This window comes from Scyliorhinus torazame, chromosome 6 (genome assembly GCF_047496885.1).
Source record: "Scyliorhinus torazame isolate Kashiwa2021f chromosome 6, sScyTor2.1, whole genome shotgun sequence".
In the NCBI taxonomy this organism is placed as follows: Eukaryota; Metazoa; Chordata; class Chondrichthyes; order Carcharhiniformes; family Scyliorhinidae; genus Scyliorhinus; species Scyliorhinus torazame.
In genome coordinates, this window is record NC_092712.1 from 174,472,625 (window position 1) to 174,495,374 (window position 22,750).

General features: G+C 42.5%; 1 protein-coding gene across 3 annotated transcripts in view; it reads left to right on the plus strand.

The window, feature by feature from the left end:
* The window catches only part of phf14 (PHD finger protein 14), a 362,139-nt gene that overhangs the window by 105,732 nt on the left and 233,657 nt on the right, over positions 1-22,750 (plus strand). For all 3 annotated transcript variants that reach the window (XM_072509115.1, XM_072509117.1, XM_072509116.1), the window contains exon 7: positions 8,796-8,933. In XM_072509115.1, the coding sequence (XP_072365216.1) occupies positions 8,796-8,933 (138 nt within the window). The remainder of the gene's footprint in view (positions 1-8,795; positions 8,934-22,750) is intronic.

The following is a 22,750-nucleotide window of genomic DNA, read 5'->3' on the forward strand; positions in this document are numbered from 1 at the left end:
CCGAAGTCCTGTGAGGCAGCGCGACCAGACACCCGCCCACAATGGGCGTGACCAGGCCTCGTGAGCTTAACTAGGTTTTAAACCTACTTCTTATCAGCCATCAGCGGGGCACCGTTCAGTACTGGTCCACACAAACGTGGACCAGGCGGATTGGCACCCAGGGGTCTCCCGGGCAATCGGAGCCCCGAATAGCGTAGCATGGCCCCCTGACCGTACCCCTGGAACTCGGGTCCTTTGGCACTGCACGGCTGGCACCTTGACACTGCCACTCTAGCACTGCAAAGCCAGCTGGTGCTCTCCAGGGTGGCAGTGCCAGGGTGACACAGCCAAGGGTCTGGGCCTGATAGGGGGGGGGGGGGCCATGCCTATGAAAGGAGCGTGGGGGGGTGTATGAAGGGTGGGGGTATGTGCAGAGCAGGTAAGTAGGGGTCTCTGGGATGTTTTATTTTGAGGGGGGGGGGATGCTGTAAGTGAGTGTGGGGTGGCCTGAAGAGGGAGAGCTCTCAGGTGTCCTCACTACATTGCCCGTGGGTGGGTGTTTTGGGGGACCCTCAAGCTCAATTAGAGATCGAGGCAAACTTTCAAAATGGTGGCTCGATCGCCGAGAATCTGGTTGGGCCAGTGAGTTCTAAGTGTGCGCTGAATCAGTGAGAAACTTCCCAGGGCCCCAAAAAGTGACTAAGATTGGTTAGGTAGTGGCGGGGAACTCGCCGATAGCCATCGGGAAACACCCAACAAGTCCCACCACAAGTGACACTAGAAACTTTTCCGTTAGATCGCGCCCCACATTACTCGACAACTAAACGTAGACCTGGGAACATTTTTGGCAAACCAAGTAGCACAGCAGAATAATGGTCATATGAGGAAGATTTACTCTTTATTGTCGTTTGACTTGATTTGAAGCCTTACAATTGTGCTTCCTCTTGGTGCCCTTAATCCTTAGTTGAATGCAATGCTGAAGCATTCCAGATTTGCGGGGCTGTTATAGTTGAAGACTGTTATTAGGTTTGGCGCTTGTTCAGATAGTCGAGGCAGGGACATAATATCTGTGGCCACAGCCAGTGATGCAGTAGCTGCAAACTCCTGCCCAATCTCTGCCATTTCTACAGTGCTCACAGTATAAAATCAGTACCATGCCATTGAAGGGAGTACAAATGTCGGAATAATGTGAAGGACATAATAAGCAGTAAACCTATCCCATGGTAAATTAATTTATGGAAAAGAAAATACAAAGAATTCCTCCGATTCCTATAATAATAATCTTTTTATTGTCACAAGGAGGCTTACATTAACACTGCAATGAAGTTACTGTGAAAAGCCCCAGGCAACCAAGTAAGCTCCATAGGAACAGGAATAAGCTATTCAGCCCCTCTGGCTGCTCATTCAGATCATGGTTGATTCTCGGCTTTGTGGGTAAGACTTAAACGCATTCAAAATCTATCCACTTGACTGAATCCCCCCACCTCCCCTGTGACAATTCGGTTGCCACATTTGCTAAATTAGAAGATTAACTAGAGTGCAAGAGCACTTCATTGGCTCTAAAGTGCTTTGAGACATCCCAAAGATGTGAACGATGCCATACATGCAACTCTTTTTTTTTTCTTTATGCAGCGCTCCATTTTTTTTCATTTTATAAATTTAGAGTACACAATTATTTATTCCCAATTAAAGGGCAATCTAGCATGGTCAGTCTACCTACCCTGCACATCTTTTTGGGTTGTCGGGGTGATACCCACCAAGACACGGGGAGAATATGCAAACTCCACACGGACAGTGACTCCGGGGCTGGGATCCAACCTGTGTCCTCTGCGCCATGAGGCAGCAGTGTTAACCACTGCGCCACCATGCTGCCCCTGCTCTCTTTCTTTATCCTCCTCTCTATTGCTTCATCTAATCTTTGAGATATATATTTAATATGTAATAACACACATATAATGAAAGTCTGAGGGGCCAGTGCATATCCCTAGTGGAAACCACTTAGCCATATCCTGCACATTAAAATACATGTGGGTGGAATGGTGGCACAGTGGTTAGCACTGCTGCCTCACTGTTCCAGGAACCCTTATTCAATTCCAGCCTTGGGTGACGGTCTGTGCGGAGATTGCACTTTCTCCCTGTGTTGCGTGGGTTTCCTTCGGGAGCTCCAATTTCCTCCCACAGTCCAAAGACATACAGGTTAGGTTGATTGGCCATGCAAAATTGCCCCTTATGTAGGGTTACTGGGTTGTGGAGATAAGGTGGAGGTGTGGGCTTAAGTAGGGTGCTCTTTCCAAGGACTGGTGCAGACTTGATGGGCTGAATGGCCTCCTGTAGGGATTCTATGATTATCCCTCCTAACTTTCTCCTACCCTCGAGTCAATTTCCCATTTATGTCAAAACGTTACCTTAATTCTATTTGCTTTCCTTTTTACTCATAGTCTCTTGCGTGCAAACTTATCAAATGCCTTCGGAAATCCATATATCTAATATCCATGGACACTCCCTCATCAACGATGTTAGTGGCCTCCTTAAAGTATTCAACGAGGTTGAATTCTTCTTTGTCCACTTTACTGTTGTTACGCAAAGCATGGGAGCTTATCAGTAGTAAATATGTGTCATGTGAGAGTACCTTTAAGAAATGGGTGTTTATAAATGGGTGTGGATATAAATATCTGTAGTGAGAGTACCTTTAAGAAATGGGTGTTTATTACTGCAGTGATGTCAGAGAGTGGGTGGAGCATTTAAAGTTGCCTGAGATACAGTTTGACTCATTGGAAATGGCAAAAATTCAGTTACAAATTAAACAAATGGAACATGAGGAAGAATTAAAGCAGCTTTAATACGAAAGCGAGAGAGAGGAAAAAGACAGGGAGAGAGAGAAAAAAGAGAGAGGAGAAAGGAAAATAGAAAGAGTAGCCCTAGCAGAACAAAGAGAAAGGGAGAGACAGATCTGGGAAAAAGATAGTGAGTTTGAACTTCAGAAAATGGCCATGAAACATGACAGTCAGTTAAAATTGGCAGACATAAAGGGAAACGTACAGTTGGAGGATAGTGAGAAAGAGCGTCATAGTCGAAGGCTCGGTGGGAATCTATTTAAATATGTCAGGGTTTGATGAGAAGGAGATGGAAGCCTTTTCCATTTCATTTGAGAAGGTAGCTAAACAAATGAAATGGCCACAGGACATGTGGGTATTACTGATTCAAACAAAGCTGGTAGGTAGGGGCTAGTGGAGTGTTTGCATCCCTACCGGAGAAGGTATCTGGGATGTATGAGAAGGTGAAAAATCCATCTTAGGTGCACATGAACTCGTGCCTGAAGCCTACAGACAAAAGTTTAGAAATTTAAGGAAAGAATTTGGTCAAACATACATGGAGTTTGAAAGGATCAAACAGAGTAATTTTGATAGGTGGATATGGGCTTTGAAAATAGACCAAACGTATGAAGCTCTCAGAGAAATTATACTTTTGGAGGAGTTTAAAAATTAAATTCCTGATGTACTGAGAACTCATGTGGAAGAGCAGAAGGTTAAAACTGCGAGGTTAGCAGCAGAAATGGCAGATGATTACGAATTAGTTCATAAATCAAAGCTTGGTTTCTGACATCGGTTTCAGCCTGTGAGGCATAGAACCTGGGGACATGAGAAATACTCAAGTGGTAAAGGTAAAGGTGATCTGATAGGAGACAATAAGGATAGTGTACCTCAGATTGAAAAAGAAATCCAGGAGGGTGGAAAATAAATGAATAATTTCAAATGTTTTCACTGTAATAAACTAGGCCATGTAAAGTCACAGTGTTGGAGGTTGAAGAAAAGCACTGGGAAGGCTGATGTGGTAAAACAGAATAAGACAGTGGGGTTTGTTAAAGTGGTAAAGGAAAGCCCAAGTGAAGCAAAGGAAGTGCAAAAGATTGTACAGCCTGATGAAGAGGTGATTGATAAGGTGCCAGATGTCTTTAAGGAATTTACTTGTGTGGGTAAAGTTTATTCATGTGTATCAAGAAGAGTAAGCAAAGAAGTCACAATTTTGAGAGATACGAGAGCTAGTCAATCTTTAATGGTAAGCGATGAGGAGTTATGTAGTCTGGAAAGAATATTGCCAGAAAAGGTGATAATATGTGGAATTCAGGGTGAGAGGAGTAGTGTTCAATTATATAAGGTAAGGTTGGAAAGTCCAGTGAAGAGTGGTGAAGTGGTAGTCAGTAATAGAGAAACTATCTTGTCCAGGAAGACAGTTTATCTTGGGTAATTATACAGCTGGATCGCAGGTGGGAGTGATGCCTACAGTGGTTGATAAGCCAGTGGAAAATCAGACAACTGAAGTGTTGAAGGACGAATATCCTGGGATTTTTCCGGACTGTGTAGTAACAAGGTTGCAAAGTCACAGGTTAAGACAAGAGGAGAAATCAGAGTGTGAAGATGAAGTTGAAGTACAATTATCAGAAACGACTTTTGATCAGATGGTTGAACAAGAACAGGTGGAGGATAAGGTGGATATTTTTAGTTCAGGAAAATTGGCAGAGTTACAACAAAAAGATATAGAAATAAAACCTTTGTATCAGAAAGCATACACAGAAGAGGAATCTGAGTGTATACCAGAGTGCTATTACCATAAAAGTGATGTCTTGATGAGAAAATGGAGACCTTTACATATGTAGGTGGATGAAAAGTGGGTAGAAGTTCATCAAGTAGTATTGCCAGTAGGGTATAGAAAGGAGGTGTTGCAAGTTGCACATGAGGTACCAGTGCGAGGTCATTTGGGAATAAGGAAAACTCAAGCTAAAATCCAGAAACATTTTTATTGGCCTGGACTACAAAGAGATGTAATTAAATGTTGTCAATCATGTCACACATGTCAAGTGATAGGGAAACCTCAAGCAGTGATAAAACGAGCGCCCTGAATACCCATTCCAGCATTTGAGGTACCTTTTACAAGTATCCTAATTGATTGCGTAAGACCGCTTCCTAAAACAAAAAGTGGGAATCAGTATCTTTTGACTATAATGGATGTGTCTACTAGGTTTCCAGGGGCCATTCCAGTCTGTAATATTACTGCTAAATAGATTGTGGAGGAGTTACTTAAATTCTTTGCTGGATATGGACTACCCACAGAAATACAATCCGATCAAGGATCAAATTTTACCTCAAGGTTATTCAAAGAAGTTATGGATAGCTTAGAAATAAAATAATTTAAATCAATTGCATACCACCCATAATCGCAGGGAACGTTAGAAAGGTGGTATCAGACATTAAAGACAATGTTGAGGGCTTATTGTCAAGATTATCCAGAGGATTGGGATAAAGGAATTCCATTCGTACTGTTTGCAATTAGGGATACACTAATGAGTCAACCAAATTTAGTCCTTTTGAACTAAATTTTGGTCATGAGGCAAGAGGACCACTTAAATTGATTCAGGTAAAATTGGTGAGTGAGAAATCGGAAATTACATTATTGGATTACGTGTCAAATTTTAGGGGATGATTAAATAGTGCAGGTGAATTGGCTAGACAACATTTAAAAGTTGCACAAAATTGATGAAACGGGTAGCGGACAAGAAATCCAACGTTCGCAGTTTAGGTATTGTTACCAGTGGTAGGGGAACCTTTAAAAGCTAGGTTTTCTGGACCTTGTCAGATTGAAAGGAAATTAAGTGAGGTGAATTATGTGGTAAAAACGCGGATAGAAGGAAAACTCACTGAGTGTGTCATGTGAATATGCTTAAAAGGTACTTTGAAAGGGAAAGAGAGAAAAAGGAGGCGGTTTTAATGATTCCATCTTAAAGTGACGAACCAAATCCAGGTGGTGAATTTGACATACCTCAAATTAAATTGGAAAATGAAGATGTTCTTAAAAATTGGGATAAATTGTTGAGTTACCTTCCAGAGGAAAACCAAACTGACCTGAAAGAGTTATTGATATCACATGGGCATATTTGTGGAGAAAGATTGGGAAGTACTAAAATGGCTATACATGATGTAGATGTGGGAAATGCTGTTCCAATCAAACAACATCCATATAGACTTAACCCTTTAAAATTGGCACAGGTTAACAAAGAGATTGAGAGTATGCTTACAAATGGCATAATTGAAGTGGGTTGCAGCCAATGGAGCTCACCCATAGTGATGGTACCTAAACAGACGGTACCCAACGGTTGTGTGTGGACTATAGAAAGGTTAATGCAGTTACAAGAACGGACTGTTATCCTATCTCACGTTTCCAAGATTGCATTGAGAAAGTGGGACAATCCGCTTTTATTTCCAAACTGGATTTACTTAAAGGTTACTGGCAGGTACCTTTATCTGAAAGGACATAGGAGATTTCAGCTTTTGTGACTCCAGATGGTATATACCAATTCAACGTTATGCCATTTGGCATGAAAAATGCCCCAGCCACATTTCAACGGTTAACTAACAAAGTCTTTTCAGGATTACCCAATTGTGCGGTATACATCGACGATCTGATAATTTTTAGCCAGACATGGAAGGAACATTTAATACATCTGATGGAGTTATGTGATCGACTACAGGAGGTGGGTTTGGTGATAAACCTAGCCAAAAGTGAATTTGGAAAAGCCCAAGTCACTTTCCTTGAGGAGTTTCCGATACCCTCGACAACGGGAAATAATGCGATTTCTTGGTATGAGTGGATTTGATCGAACATTGGTGAAAGACTTTTGTAGTGTGGGTGCTCCACTGATGGACTTGCTGAAGAAACGTCAAAATTTTCAGTGGACAGTGGACTTTCAACAGGCATTTGACGGCCTGAAATCTGTGATAGCCAATGCTCCAGTGTTGGAGAATTACCAGGGACTCTGATCAGGTAGAACTAAGTATCTGACTTTAAAGAGAAATGCCAAGGCATAGGGAAATGGACAGATCGTGCAGAGATCTTCTTGTTCAAAGAGACTGTCAATTGAGAACGATTTCATTTGGAGGAAGAAGAACGAGAACAAAATGAACTATATTATTATACCTGTTTGCGTGTGGTGTTTTTTGAAACGAGAAAGTATATTTATTGTGTGGATTTCTTAAAGGATAGTGAGAAGGTGAAAAATGAAACCATCTTGTTGATGGTTTATTTTTTTTTCGTGGGGGGAAATGTCATGTGAGAGTACCTTTAAAAAATGCGTGTTTATAAATGGGTATGTATATAAATATCTGTAGTGAGAGTACCTTTAAGAAATGGGTGTTTATTACTGCAGTGATGTCAGAGAGTGGGTGGAGTTGGGCTGTCTTGTCAGCTTTTTTACTTTTGTTTTAGGCTGTTTGCTGCAGGGTGTGTTTTAGTTTCATTTTCAGAGCTGGCTAGCTGCAGTCACAGCCAGAATGTGTATTAGAGTTTCTCTCTTTAATCTAAAGAATGTAAATCGAATCTTTGGTGATTTAAAACTAATAACTGCTCTTAGTAGTGACTGAACCTGATATGCTTCTGCTGAAAGATTTTTTTAAAAGTCTTCTGGATGTTAAAAGGACCGCTTAAGAATTACTTAGTGTTGTATTTTTTAGGGGTTGTATTTGAATTAATGGTTGCTACGATGTTCACTATGTTTTAAAAAGGTTATCTTGAGTTCATAGAATAAACATTGTTTTGCTTTAAGAAATACTTTACCATTTCTGCTGTACCTCACCTATAGAGTGGGCCGTGTGCTCCCCATACCCAATCTATTAAAAGTTGAGAGTCAGGTGAACTCCATGATACACTTTGGGGTTCTCTCAACCCTGGCCCATAACACATGGGAGAGAAACAGGCTGTAATTGGAGGAACAGCCCCTTGCAGAAATCTTCAATTTCACTGATAAGTATTACCGGCATTTTGATAGTGACTCTGGAGGCCCCATTTGATTTGATTTGATTTGTCACCTGTATTAATATACAGTGAAAAGTCTGCAATTGGAACCTTCACCGAGTTCTGCAGAACGTGTTTGATTGCACAGATTTATATCGCAAATGTGAACTCTAATTTTTCACACTTAAAGCATTTATAGAGGATTGATATTTAATTTGCATTCTGATATCATGATGTTTAGGATTTAACTGAGTTTTAATCTAAGTTTACTTTCTAAATTTATTTGTGCCATCATATTGTATCACAAATTCAAGCCAGAATGTTGATGTTAGGATGTAGCCGCTCGTAGAATTGCAAGTGATATCTCACAGGAAACCAGACAACCTGGCAAGTAGTAAACGGACAGCCAAATGGATGATTGAATATGTCCTTGAAGAATCTTGAGGCAGTTTATGGTCCATTAGCCAGTTCCTTAGCGGTTTCTTAATCATCTCTTTAGTAAGTTATTTTAATTGACAGCATACGCAGCCCTATTGAGTAATTCTCACTCATTTACTGAAAAATATTTTCAAGATTTAACAATGACACGACAGATTTGTTCAAATCACTGATGCAATGGCTCCTATTACGAAGGTTGCTGCCCCTTTGAATCCCATCATACTTTCTTTCACTCCTACAGTGAACAAAATATACATAATAAAGACATATTACCTAACTTGTACAGTCTTCATTGGCATGTAACTTCCACACACTACAATCCAATGCAATGGTTTCTATGGATCTTGCAGGGCTACAGATGTGGTAGAGTGGTTTAGTGTTAAGTAATTTTAATTTTGCTTTACATTGGCAAAAATGCTGCAGCTTCTCGAGCTTAGATATTCTACAGTAAGTGTGTTGTATGTGGTCACCAACCTACAAAATCATGACAGTATTTTCATTTGTATGCTTGGCACATGATTTTTGCTGAATCATTCAAGTTTGGTAATGCTACAATGTTTAGAAGATTTTGCTACTGATTTTCTTCTCTTGTTCAGGAGTGCAGTTTATGTGAAGACATGCGATTTGCTCGAACTGGAGTATGCATAAGCTGTGATGCTGGTATGTGCAGAGCTTATTTCCATGTAACCTGTGCCCAGAGAGAAGGACTACTTTCTGAAGCAGCTGCTGAAGAGGTGAAACCCCATTCACAATTCCTGCTTCTCACTTTCTCTGTCCTTTTTGAGTAACTGCGAGTTAATGCCTGCATGATAACTTGCTTCTTAGAGAATGTTTTTTTTGTCTGTTAGCTTCATTTAAATAAATGCCATTTTAAAGAGACTTACAAAGCTCCTACACATTTCAGCAACCTTACTTAGTGGGAATTGTCAAGACTAAATGGCATCTGTTTTACAACATGTAATTAATATGGGTAAGCTGGGCATTATTGTTTCTTTTAAAATTAAATTTTTGTGAGTGGGGAATGAACAACAATCATCGACTAATACCCTTGTTTCAGTTACTATTAACTATTTACCACTCATGCTGGTAATCTTTTTTTTACATTTAATGTTGTTACTAGGGCATGTATTATAAGTATGAACTTATATTTGTCAAAGGGCACTTCAAAATTAGAAAAGGTGTATGTTTAATAACTATTGTTTAACATGAAGTAAGTTCAAAGACACTTCCAATTCAGCAATGTAGACTTTCTGTTTTTATGGCTGCTCTTTGACATACTCAATTTAATTTGAATGCACTCACTGACTCGTTTTTCATCCTGTTAAATAATCAAGATCACTTCAGAGCATGAAGCAGCATATCTACATGCACTTAAAAGCTTATTTTTAGTGTGTGTGCGTATGCAAAAGGCTTCTTGAAGTTTATTCTATCGAGTTGTAAACAGTTGTTCATCGTTGGACCTGTGGTAAATTCTATACATGTTGCAGCAGTCCATGAAGGTACTGAACCAGCCCATTTCCAAATGCAGCAAGACCTGGAAAATACCCAGGCTTGAACTTGCAAATGGCAAGTAACATTTGTGCCATACAAATGTTAGGCAATGACCATCTCCAACGAGAAAGCAAACCATCATCCCTTGACATTTAATGGCATTGCCATTGCTGAATCCCCCATTATCAACATCCTGGGGTTACCATTGACCTGAAATTGAACTGGACTAGCCATTTAAAAACTGTGACTAAAAGAGCAGGTCAGAGGGGAGGAATTGTGCGGCGAGGAACTAGTCTCCTGACTCTCTGAAGCCTCTTCACCATCTACAAGGCATAAGTCAGGAGTATGATGAAATGCTCTCCACTTGCCCGGATGAGTGCAGTTCCATGTACACTCAAGAAACATCCACCACAAACACTCACTCCATTACTGACAGCTGTGTGCCATCGACAAGATGCACTGCAGCAACTGACCACTTATCCTTGGCACTTTCTAAATCCACAACCGCTACCATCTAGAAGGACAAGGGCAGCAGACACATGGGAACATAGAACATACAATACAGAAGGAGGCCATTCGGCCCATCGAGTTTGCACCGACCCACTTAAACCCCCACTTCCACCCCATCCCCGTAACCCAATAACCTCATCTAATCTTTTTGGACACTAAGCGCAATTTATCATGGCCAATCCACCTAACTTGCACATCTTTGGACTGTGGGAGGAAACCGGAGAACCCGGAGGAAACCCACACAGACACGGGGAGAACGTGCAGACTCCGCACAGACAGTGACCCAGCGGGGAATCGAACCTGGGCCCTGGTGCTGTGAAGCCACAGTGCTAGCCACTTGTGCTGCCGTGCTGCCCTACACCATTAACCTGGAAGTTCCCCTCCAAACCACTCACCATCCTGACTTGGAAATATATCATTGTTTCTTCATTATAACTGGATCAAAATCCTGGAACTCCTTATCTAACACCACTGTGGGTGTACCTATGGGTGCACCACATTGACTGCAGCAGTTCAAGAAAGCAGCTCATACCATCTCGAGAGCAATTGGGGTGAGGCAATAAATGTTGGCCTCGCTAGCGACTCTTCAATCTCATGAATTAGTTTTTAAAATACTGCAGTATGGTAGAAATATTTCTTCCACTTGAGATTTAGGTTGCACTAACTTTAATGTTGGGAACACGAATGTGACTAAATGGCATCAGTCTGACACGAGAACACACTGATTTACTACTTCAAGATCCAACCTTGCCTCTTTCCCTCATTTCCCTTTTTCCTCCATTACCCTCTTTCACACCATTCAGTTATTCTAAACGTTAATAATAGGCAGTAGTTTAATTGCAGTCACTGATATTTTCATAAACTTACACCCTTTTTAATGCTAGGCATGCTTGAATTTTATTTATTCATACAGTTTACACAAGTCAACTCAACATCAGACAAAGAATGCTTTAGTTTTCATGTTAACAGGAAACCGATAAATCAGTGGTAAATCCAATCACTAATATTCAGCGAGGACAAGATCAAACATTGATTTTGGTACCCTTTGTGCTTGAAAAAGGTTGACTACTTGAGAGAAGTGAGTGGTTTAATCTCTGGAATCTGGAGTCCTGGCTGCTTTTGCATCTGATGGCTGTAAAGGTCTGGTAATGTAATGGTTATGTTACTAGACTAGTAATCCAGAGGCCTGGGCTAATAGTCCAGAGAATTTGAGTTCAAGTTCGACCATGACAGTGAATTTATATTCACTTCGGTAAAAGGTCCAAGAAATTGGCAGTGTCATAAAAGTGGCCTAAATGTTGACTCCACTTCCACACACACTTTCGTGTTTGATTCTTAACTGTTCCTGAAGTAGCCTAGGAAACTATTCCATTGTACTAGGATAGGCAATAAATGTTAGCTTTGTCGGTGATATCCACCTTTCAATGAATAAAATCTTTATCATGGCCAATCCACCTAACCTGCACGTCTTTGGACTGTGGGAGGAAACCGGAGAACCCGGAGGAAACCCACGCAGAATTTTTTTTATTATTGCCTGAGGGCAATAGATATGTGTCATTGTGGTGAACTGACTGGACTGCTGATGCAGCCTGTTGCTGATAATTCAACCTTTTTTCATTAAAAGCTAGAATTTCCAATAATTTAAATCAAAGTACATAAATAGCAGCAATGAAGTTAATGCCTAAACATTCAATTATTAAATAATTTGATGAATTAACTTTAAATTAATTGCACTGTCATTGAATGTTTCGGGAGAAGATTGAGAGAAATGAAAGACCAGAGTTGAATTCCAGAAAGATCAAGAAGAGTAGAGATGGATCGTTGGGTCAGATTCACGAGTGACTGGTCCCTGACCAAAAGAGACAGGTCCCTGACCAAAAGAGACAGAGGGCTACAGAAGAAGAAATCAGCATAATGTTGAGATTAGAATTTGTTGTGGCGAAATAATGGGGAACCAAAGCTCAGGCCATTACTTTAGATCGTTCTCAGTCAAAATGGAAAGCTTGGACCGGATATTGAAAGTCCAACAAACATTTATCCTGGTAGGAGTAAGGTTGGGAGCGGATCAGAAGAAAAATAAGCTGAAGTATCAGGGACTATTGAGCGTTTGTGAAAATCGCTTATTGTCACAAGTAGGCTTCAAATGAAGTTACTGTGAAAAGCCCCAAGTCGCCACATTCCGGCACCTGTTCGGGGAGGCTGGTACGGGAATTGAACCGTGCTGCTGGCCTGCCTTGGTCTGCTTTAAAAGCCAGCAATTTAGCCCTGTGCTAAACCAGCTTCTGTATCTGTAAATTACACAACTTCAAATACAACAAATCTGAAATGACAACAGAAAATGCTAGAAAGAATGGGTTGCTGGTAATTTGAGTGTAGCTGGAAGTCATCTGTGACCTGGAAGAAAAGCAAGCTTCTTAATAAGGGCAAAACTAAAGGGGGCAGGTCAAAGCATAGGTAGAATGCTAATATTCATGTGAAGGTAAATGGTGAGCAAATATGTTTTGGAAAAATTGAAACTAGTAGTTGATATTGGAAGACAGTGATAATAAGGCAAGATAAGTTATTTGAAAACCAGAAACACCTTCCATTTATAAAACACCCATACTTAATAAAACACCCCACTGTACTTGACAGGAGTGCAATCAAACAGATATGAAAATAGTTAAGTCTGACAATGGATCGAGAAAGAGAGGTTTAAAAAAAACTTGTTAGTTGAAGGGATGGAAGAGACATGAAAGAAAATGGGAAGTTAATTATAATTGGTGCTGGCTTCATAGCTTATATATTGTGTAGTGATCACACATTTTAATAACCTGTAATGCAATCTTTCTCCATTTGACTATATAGCCTTGTTAAGCAAATATTTTAAAAAGTCCAGAAATTGTAATTTCTACAGCTGTCCTTCAAGGACCAAATTAATTTATCTGAAGTAGAGTTGAAAGCAGATTTGTTTTTGATGAGTTTGATTCTGTTTACCCAAAATTCAACTTGGTTTTTTTGGCTTGATTTTTGTTTTAAAGGAAGAAAAGCCAACTCGGACTTTTAAAAAAAAAAAAAAATCCAAAAAGGAAACAAATAACTATATTATTTTGTTTTACTTGTACTATTCACTGCAGCAATTCAGATTTGGTTTTAGAGTTTCTTTGCTTTGAATAATCAAATTGAACTAAATGTATTGTTGAGGGTGTTACACTCCTCTTAACCCTGAAGTAGTTAAAACGAATTTTAAAAGTGGAAGAATTTGAAGAAGCCAGTGTATTAAAAGGAATAAAGTGTGCAGCTTTTTACTATATAGAAAAATACAGCACAGAACAGGCCCTTCGGCCCACAATGTTGTGCTGAACCTTTTTCCTAGATTAATCATAGATTATCATAGAATTTACAGTGCAGAAGGAGGCCATTCAGCCCACTGAGTCTGCACCAGCTCTTGGAAAGAGCACCCTACCCAAGGTCAACACCTCCACCCAACACTAAGGGCAATTTTGGACACTAAGGGCAATTTATCATGGCCAATCCACCTAACCTGCATATCTTTGGACTGTGGGAGGAAACCAGAGCACCCGGAGGAAACCCACGCACACACTGGGAGGATGTGCAGACTCCGCACAGACAGTGACCCAAGCCGGAATCGAACCTGTGACCCTGGAGCTGTGAAGCAATTGTGCTATCCACAATGCTACCGTGCTGCCCTTAAGAACAAATTAATCTACACGATATTATTCTACCGTAATCCATGTAATTATCCAATAGCTGCTTGAAGTTCCTTAATGTTTCCAACTCAACTACTTCCACAGGCAGTGCATTCCATGCCCCCACTACTCTCTGGGTAAAGAATCTACCTCTGACATCCCCCCTATATCTTCCACCATTCACCTTAAAATTATGTCCCCTTGTAATGGTTAGTTCCACCCGGTGGAAAAGTCTCTGACTGTCTGCTCTATCTATTCCCCTGATCATCTTACACACCTCTATCAAGTCGCCCCTCATCCTTCTCCGTTCTAATGAGAAAAGGCCTAGCACTGTCAACCTTTCCTCGTAAGACCTGCTCTCCATCCCAGGCAACATCCTGGTAAATCTCCTTTGCACCTTTTCCAAAGCTTTCACATTCTTCCTAAAATGAGGCGACCAGAACTGTACACAGTACTCCAAATGTGGCCTTACCAAAGTTTTGTACAGTTGCATCATCACCTCACGGCTCTTAAATTAAATCCCTCTTGTTAATGAACACTAGCACACCATAGGCCTTCTTCACAGCTCTATCCACTTGAGTGGCAACTTTCAAAGACGTATGAACATAGTCCCCAAGATCTCTCTGCTCCTCCACATTGCCAAGAACTCTACCGTTAACCCTGTATTCCGCATTCATATTTGTCCTTCCAAAATGGACAACCTCACACTTGTCAGGGTTAAACTCCATCTGCCACTTCTCAGCCCAGCTCTGCATCCTATCTATGTATCTTTGCAGCTGACAACAACCCTCCTCACTATCCACAACTCCACCAATCTTTGTTATCGTCAGCAAATTTACTGACCCACCCTTCAACTCCCTCATCCAAGTCATTAATGAAAATCATAAACAGCAGAGGACCCAGAACTGATCCCTGCGGTACACCACTGGTAACTGGGATCCAGGCTGAATATTTGCCATCCACCACCACTCTCTGGCTTCTATCGGTTAGCCAGTTCGTTATCCAACTGGCCACATTTCCCACTATCCCATGCCTCCTTACTTTATGCATAAGCCTACCATGGGGAACCTTATCAAATGCCTTACTAAAATCCATGTACACTACATCCACTGCTTTACCTTCATCCACATGCTTGGTCACCTCCTTAAAGAATTCAATAAGACTTGTAAGGCAAGACCTACCCCTCACAAATCCGTGCTGACTATCCCTAATCAAGCAGTGTCTTTCCAGATGCTCAGAAATCCTATCCTTCAGTACCCTTTCCATTACTTTGCCTACCACCGAAGTAAGACTAACTGGCCTGTAATTCCCAGGGTTATCCCTAGTCCCTTTTTTGAACAGGGACACGACATTCGCCACTCTCCAATCCCCTGGTACCACCTCTGTTGACAGTGAGGACAAAAAGATTATTGCCAACGGCTCTGCAATTTCATCTCTTGCTTCCCATAGAATCCTTGGATATATCCCGTCAGGCCCGGGGGACTTGTCTATCCTCAAGTTTTTCAAAATGCCCAACACATCTTCTTTCCTAACAAGTATTTCCTCGAGCTTACCAGTCTGTTTCACACTGTCCTCTCCAACAATATGGTCCCTCTCATTTGTAAATACAGAAGAAAAGTACTCGTTCAAGACCTCTGCTATCTCTTCAGACTCAATACACAATCTCCCGCTACTGTCCTTGATCGGACCTACCCTCGCTCTTGTCATTCTCATATTTCTCACATATGTGTAAAAGGCCTTGGGGTTTTCCTTGATCCTATCCGCCAAAGATTGCTCATGCCCTCTCTTAGCTCTCCTAATCACTTTCTTCAGTTCCCTCCTGGCTATCTTGTATCCCTCCAGCGCCCTGTCTGAACCTTGTTTCCTCAACCTTACATAAGTCTCCTTTTTCCTCTTAAGAAGACATTCAACCTCTCTTGTCAACCATGCTTCCCTCACTCGACCATCTCTTCCCTGCCTGACAGGGACATACCTATCAAGGACACGTAGTACCTGTTCCTTGAACAAGTTCCACATTTCATTTGTGTCCTTCCCTGACAGCCTATGTTCCCAACTTATGCACTTCAATTCTTGTCTGACAACATCATATTTACCCTTCCCGCAATTGTAAACCTTGCCCTATTGCACGCACCTATCCCTCTCCATTACTAAAGTGAAAGTCACAGAATTGTGGTCACTATCTCCAAAATGCTCCCCCACTAACAAATCTATCACTTGCCCTGGTTCATTACCAAGTACCAAATCCAATATTGCCTCCCCTCTGGTCGGACAATCTACATACTGTGTTAGAAAAGCTTCCTGGACACACTGCACAAACACCACCCCATCCAAACTATTTGATCTAAAGAGTTTCCACTCAATGTTTGGGGAGTTGAAGTCACCCATGACTACTACCATGTGACTTTGGCACCTTTCCAAAATCTGTTTCCCAATCTGTTCCTCCACATCTCTGCTACTAATGGGGGGCCTATAGAAAACTCCTAACAAGGTGACTGCTCCTTTCCTATTTCGGACTTCAACCCATACTACCTCAGTAGGCAGATACTCCTCGAACTGCCTTTCTGCAGCTATTATACTATCTCTAATTAACAATGCTGCCCCCCCCCCCCCCCACTTCTTATACCACCCTCCCTAATCTTATTGAAACATCTATATCCAGGGACCTCCAACAACCATTTCTGCCCCTCTTCTATCCAAGTTTCCGTGATGGCCACCACATCGTAGTCCCAAGTACCGATCCATGCCTTAAGTTCACCCACCTTATTCCTGATGCTTCTTGCGTTGAAGTATACACACTTCAACCCATCTCCGTGCCTGCAAGTACTCTCCTTTGTCAGTGTTCCCTTCCCCACTGCCTCACTACAGCTTTGGCGTCCTGAATATCGGCTACCTTAGTTGCTGGACTACAAATCCGGTTCCCATTCCCCACCCAAATTAGTTTAAACCCTCCTGAAGACTACTAGAAATCCTCCCTCCCAGGATATTGGTGCCCCTCTGGTTCAGATGCAACCCGTCCTGCTTGTACAGGTCCCACCTTCCCCAGAATGCGCTCCAATTATCCAAATACCTGAAGCCCTCCCTCCTACACCATTCCTGCAGCCACGTGTCCAGCTGCGCACTCTCCCTATTCCTAGCCTCGTGGCACCGGCAACAAACTAGAGATGACAACTCTGTCTGTCCTGGCTTTTAACTTCCAGCCTAACTCTCTAAACTCGTTTATTACCTCCACACCCCTTTTCCTACCTATGTCGTTGGTACCAATGTGCACCACAACTTCTGGCTTCTCCCCCTCCCCCTTAAGTATCCTGAAGAGACGATCCGAAACATCCCTGGCACCCGGGAGGCAACATACCTTCCGGGAGTCTCGCTCACGACCACAGAATCTCCTATCTATTTCCCTAACCATTGAATCTCCTACTACTATTGCTTTTCTATTCTCCCCTCTTCTCTTCTGAGCCCCAGAGCCAGACTCAGTGCCAGAGACCGGGCCGCTAGGGCCTTCCCCCGGTAGGTCATCCCCCCCCAACAGCATCCAAAACGGTATACTTGTTTTGAAGGGGAACAGCCACGAGGGATCCCTGCACTGTCTGCCTGTTTGTTTTCTTTCCCCTGACTGTAACCCAGCTACTCTTTTCCTGTACCTTGGGTGTGATTACCTCCCTGTAACTCTTCTCTATCACCCCCTCTGCCTCCCGGATGATCCGAAGTTCATCCAGCTTCAGCTCCAGTTCCCTAACACGGTCTTTGAGGAGCTGGAGTTGGGTGCACTTCCCGCAGGTATAGTCAGCGGGGACACCGGTGGTATCCCTCACCACCCGCATCCTACAGGAGGAGCATGCAACTGGCCTTGCCTCCATCCCCTCTTACCTGACAGAATATAGCTGCCCTGTGGACCAACTGGACCTCTGCCCTCCGACTCTGCTCCTAGTCAGCTGCACTCTATGTAAACTCCTGGCTACCTTCTCGCTCTTTGCGGAAATGTAGGAAACAAAATGAAAGGAGCACCGTACTCCCTCCTCACCTAACTCCCTCAGTCACCAAACTCTCACTATAGCACTCAAATGCACCAAATTCAGCACTCCCTCAGTCACCAAACTCTCACTATAGCACTCAAATGCACCAAATTCAGCACACCCTCAGTCACCAAACTCTCACTATAGCACTCAAATGCACCAAATTCAGCACTCACTCTGCAGTGTATGGGATCACTTTTATACTGTGAATCTAGCCTCTGAAAACTGGCCTAATCCAATTAACTAATTAACAAGCTCCAGCTGCAAGTACCTACAAGTAGAACCTTTGTTTAAAGCTGATTGAAAATTCACCTTCTTCTAAACCAATCAGCAACTTTTAAGTTAATTAACTAAATGAAAGAAAGACTAGACTTTAGATAAAAATGAAGCCTTATACTCCCTCAGTCATCAAACTCTCACTGTAGCACTCAAATGCACCAAATTCAGCACTCAGTGCAAAACCTATAGTGAGCAGAGAGTAGCTGAAAAGTTCATCATTCGTAAAAATTTACTTTTCTACGAAGTAAATTAGATTTTTAACTGCTTCAAATTGGTTATTTGTCCACCCAAATCAAAATGTCTATTTATTTGAGAAGTAGTTTTACACTGTTCGGGGGAGGAAGAGGGAGTCAAAAATGCATTACTGTCACCAGGTAAAACCGCTGACTCAGTTACCCACCTGCCTGTGTCCTTTTTTAGCCATTGGACAAGTTACCAGCACTAAAGAATGACTTCAAAACAATTGCACATATGTTGCCTCTGTCTCCCTGCACATTGTAAAACCGCTTCTCAAATGTCAACATTACTTGGTGACACCACTGTTGGAGGCATGGCTGAAAGCCTTTGATTCTTTCAGTCACTGACTTTGATGCAACAGAGCCATTGCACCTAAATTAGGAGCTTGCTGCTGACAAAAGTAGTGCAATTGTTGACAGAGTTCTAAGTGTAGGGGTGGTGTCAGCTGTAGACCTGGGCTTTTAAGACCATGGCAGAGTGTCCACACCGTCGGAAACGCCGTTGTGTTTCATGAAGGCGTGAAAGGGCCACTGGGAGTACCGATTCTAGTCCCTACAGGGAGCCAGCACGGCGCTAGAGCGGTTCACGCCTCTCCAGCCTCCCACCCCGGTGTGAACGGAGCGTTACGGGATCCGAGCATGCACAGTAGCGCAAGCGCCAACCCGCGCATGCGCGGTGGCCTCCCTCAACGTGTCGACCCCGACACAACATAGCGCGGGAGTTCAGGGGCCGGCACGGAAGAAAATAGGCCCGTGAAGCGAGAGGCAGGCCCGCCGATAGGTGGGCCCCGATTGCGGGCCAGCCCCATCGGAGGCCCCCACCGGGGTCGGAGCCCACCCCCCCCCCCCCCGACAGGCTGCTCCCCGACCCTGCGCGCAGAGTTCCCATAGGCTGCGACCAATTGTGGCCGGCGCCGGCGGGACTCTGCCTTTTTAGAGTGGCCGCTCGGCCCATCCGGGCCGAAGAATCGGCTGACCGGCCGCGTACAGCGGCCCATGACCGGCGCCGCGCCAAACGCGTTGCGTGCCGGGGTCGGGGCGGCATGGCCCGGTTGCAGGTATTCTCCGGCCCAGCCCCGTGCTGGGAAAATCCCACCCCGTGATTGTGATGCCAGGCTGGGAAGCACAAGTAATTTATAAAATATCAAGGCCCTTATCATGTGCCATATCTTTGCACACACAAGACCTTAATCTGTGCTGAACCAAGTAAAATAGTGTAAAAGATCAAGTAAATAAGTTGCCACCCATACTACAGTATGTCCAAGGTACCACAGTCTTTCAGCCATCCATTGATCCCTTTGCTTGAATCAGTCCATATCTAGAAAACTGGCCAAACCCTCAGGCATGAATGGCACGTTTCTGCTAAGAGTTTCAGTAAATTGTGCCTGGATTAGGGCACAAGAATCAGTAGCGATGAACCCAGTGCACAACAGTTGACTTGTTGTGAATTAACCTTCGAAGCTTTGAAGGTTAACTTATTTTCTGACTTTTGTACATGGAGAAAAATATATTTTTTTAAAACTATAGACTTGGAGAGCTATTTAAATTAATTGCTGTACTAGTATTTAGAATAGGGTGGCATGGTGACACAATGCACTGCTGCCTCAGCTTGGGTTCAATTCCAGCTTTGGGTGACTGTCTGTGTGGAGTTTGTGCGTTCTTGCCATGTCTGCGTGGGTTTCCTCCGGGTGCTCCGGTTTCCTCCCACAGTCCACAGATGTACAGGTTAGGTGGATTGGTCATTCTAAATTGTCCCTCAGTGTCCTAAATGTTAGGTGGGGTTACTGGGTTACGGGGATAGGGTGGGTGCCTAGGTAGGACACTCTGACAGAGGGTCGGTGCAGACCTGATGGGCCAAATGGCCGCCTTCTGCCCTATTGGGATTCTATGAATAGGAAGATAAATATTCTTCTATTAACACATTCTGCTTTCTTGTCTTTATGCTCCTGTCAGTGCTACTTTAGTCCTTAATGCTTCCATTAACACCTCCTTTGTCTTGTGTCCATGACATCATTGTCAGTCTTTCTTTAGCTCCAATCCATCCCTGGCCTATTTTGTCCCATCACCTTCACCCCTCTCTCCAACTATATAATCCATTACATTTCTACCCCTATTTAGTTCTGAAGAAGAGTCGTATGAACTTGCTAGGAAAACAAATCTCGTTTTAAGGGATTTATATTTGTATTGTAAACATTAGAAACATGGTAAAGTTTAAGTGGGTATAATTTTATGATTCTGTGTCTGGAAGGGTAAACCTTGTAGTTAGATTCATGCTGGTCAAAGATGTTTGTATGTGTGTTTTAAAAAAATAAATTTAGAGTACCCAATTATTTTTTTTCCCAATTAAGGAGCAATTTAGCATGGCCAGTCCACCTAACCTGGACATCTTTGGGTTGGGGGTGAAACCCACGCAGACATGGGGAGAATGTGCAAACTCCACACATGCAGTCACCCAGGGCCGGGATTCGAACCCGGGTCCTCAGTGCCGTAGTCCTAGTGCTAACCACTGCGCCACGTGCCGCCTGTGTGCGGTTTGTTAAGTTCCAACTGTGTTGCTATTGTACTTAGAGAAAGCTACAAAGTGAAAAATAAATAAAGGGCTAAAGCATGTGGCTGTTGCTTAGCAACTGGAGGTCCTTGTTCTTACCCTTTAGTTTAGGTAATTTGAGAGCAGTTGGAAACAGGATCCCTGGGAGTAAACATCTCCCAACTCTGCCAGAAGAAAGACTGGACAGGGTAGGAGCCGCAAAGAGGCAGGCTTCCAAAAGTACAAGTTACGGTCCAGATAACCAGGGAATTGGGACAGAAAGAGTGTCTAAGACGTCTGAAGTTAAATGAATAGAAATCAAGGTATCAAGAATTTAAGGAAGAGTAAACAAAGTGTTCTGAGTTGGACACAATCACAGTAGCTAGATTTAAAGTGGGACAGGAGACTTCAGAGGTTGATGACACTTTTGATGGCATTTTAATACAGTATGGGAATTGAGAGTTAAAACAATTGTGGGCAGTTTGCAGAGCAATCAAGACCAATAAATCCTAAAGGGGTTGGTGTGAGATCCTGGACTGGATTCACTGTTAAAAGTGGAGTAGAACTTTGTTTGAAAGTTATTTATAAAACCTGGACTGGATTTCGGAATGCAAACCACCGAGGGAAAGCGTTATTATGGGATAAGATTTTGATGTGTGTTTTTCAGATTGGAATGTGGTTTCTCTCCAGTGACAATCATCTGGGGAGGAGGTGCGGATTCTGAGGTGAAAAACACAGACATTAACTTGGGTTTAGAGCGGAGTTTGTATTTTACCACAGTCATGACTGCTTAAAAGGGATTTTTTGTGTTAATGAGACCATTGTAGTATAAATGTACTTTGTAATCCATGTTAATCTTCAAATCTGTATTTGTTAAAATAAGGGGGTAGTAAAGGATTATTGTATTATTATCCAGTTTTTTCATGTTTAATGTTTTTTTTCCTTGTTAAAACTTATTAGCAGACCTGTGACTCTGTTTCTCCATGTTTCGCTAAAAAAAATAAAAGTTATGGTTAGGGTTCCACTTTTGGATTTTCCCGTCCGGTTCTAACACCAACTGGGATTCTAAACGTTAACTGCATTTCTCTCACTACAGATATTGCCAGATCAAGTTTACCCAGTATTTTCTGTCCTTATTTCAGATTCCCAGCATCTGCAATATTTTGCTTTTATTGTGTTGCAGTTTCACCTTGGCCCGATAGGAACAGTGTTGAGTCCATTTTGCCACAATTTACTGAAATCCAAGTTATCAAGTAATGGTCATGAATAGCTCTGTAATTGCTTCACTAGAAAACTATTAACTAAGCTGAAAAGAAAGTAGGGAGCTTAGCCAGATAGTTGGGATTTCATAAGGAAAGCTAAACATAACCACGAGTTGCATTTATATTGCACTTTTCACGACCACTAGTAGACCCAAGGTACTTTACAGTCAGTGAATTGCTTTTTGAAGTATTGTCCCTGTTGTAATGTAAGCACTTTTTACTGGAGAGAAATATTGCATAACACAACATAGAAATTGATGTTTATTAAGAGAGGAGAGATTAAAAGGGGTGACGAAAAGCATAACCTATTGGGTGGGTTATAAGCAGAAGGAGGTGGAGGAAGATGGGGATGATGAGATAATGAAAGGATTTCAAAAAGAGGATGAGGATTTTAAATTTGAAATGCTGGGGAGACTGAAAGCTAATGTAGGTCAGCGATCACAAGGGTAAAGGTGAGAGTTAATTGGTGTGGAATAGGATATGAACAGAGTCTTGAATGAGCTCAAGTTTATGCGGGATGGGAGGCTAATCAGACGAGCATTAC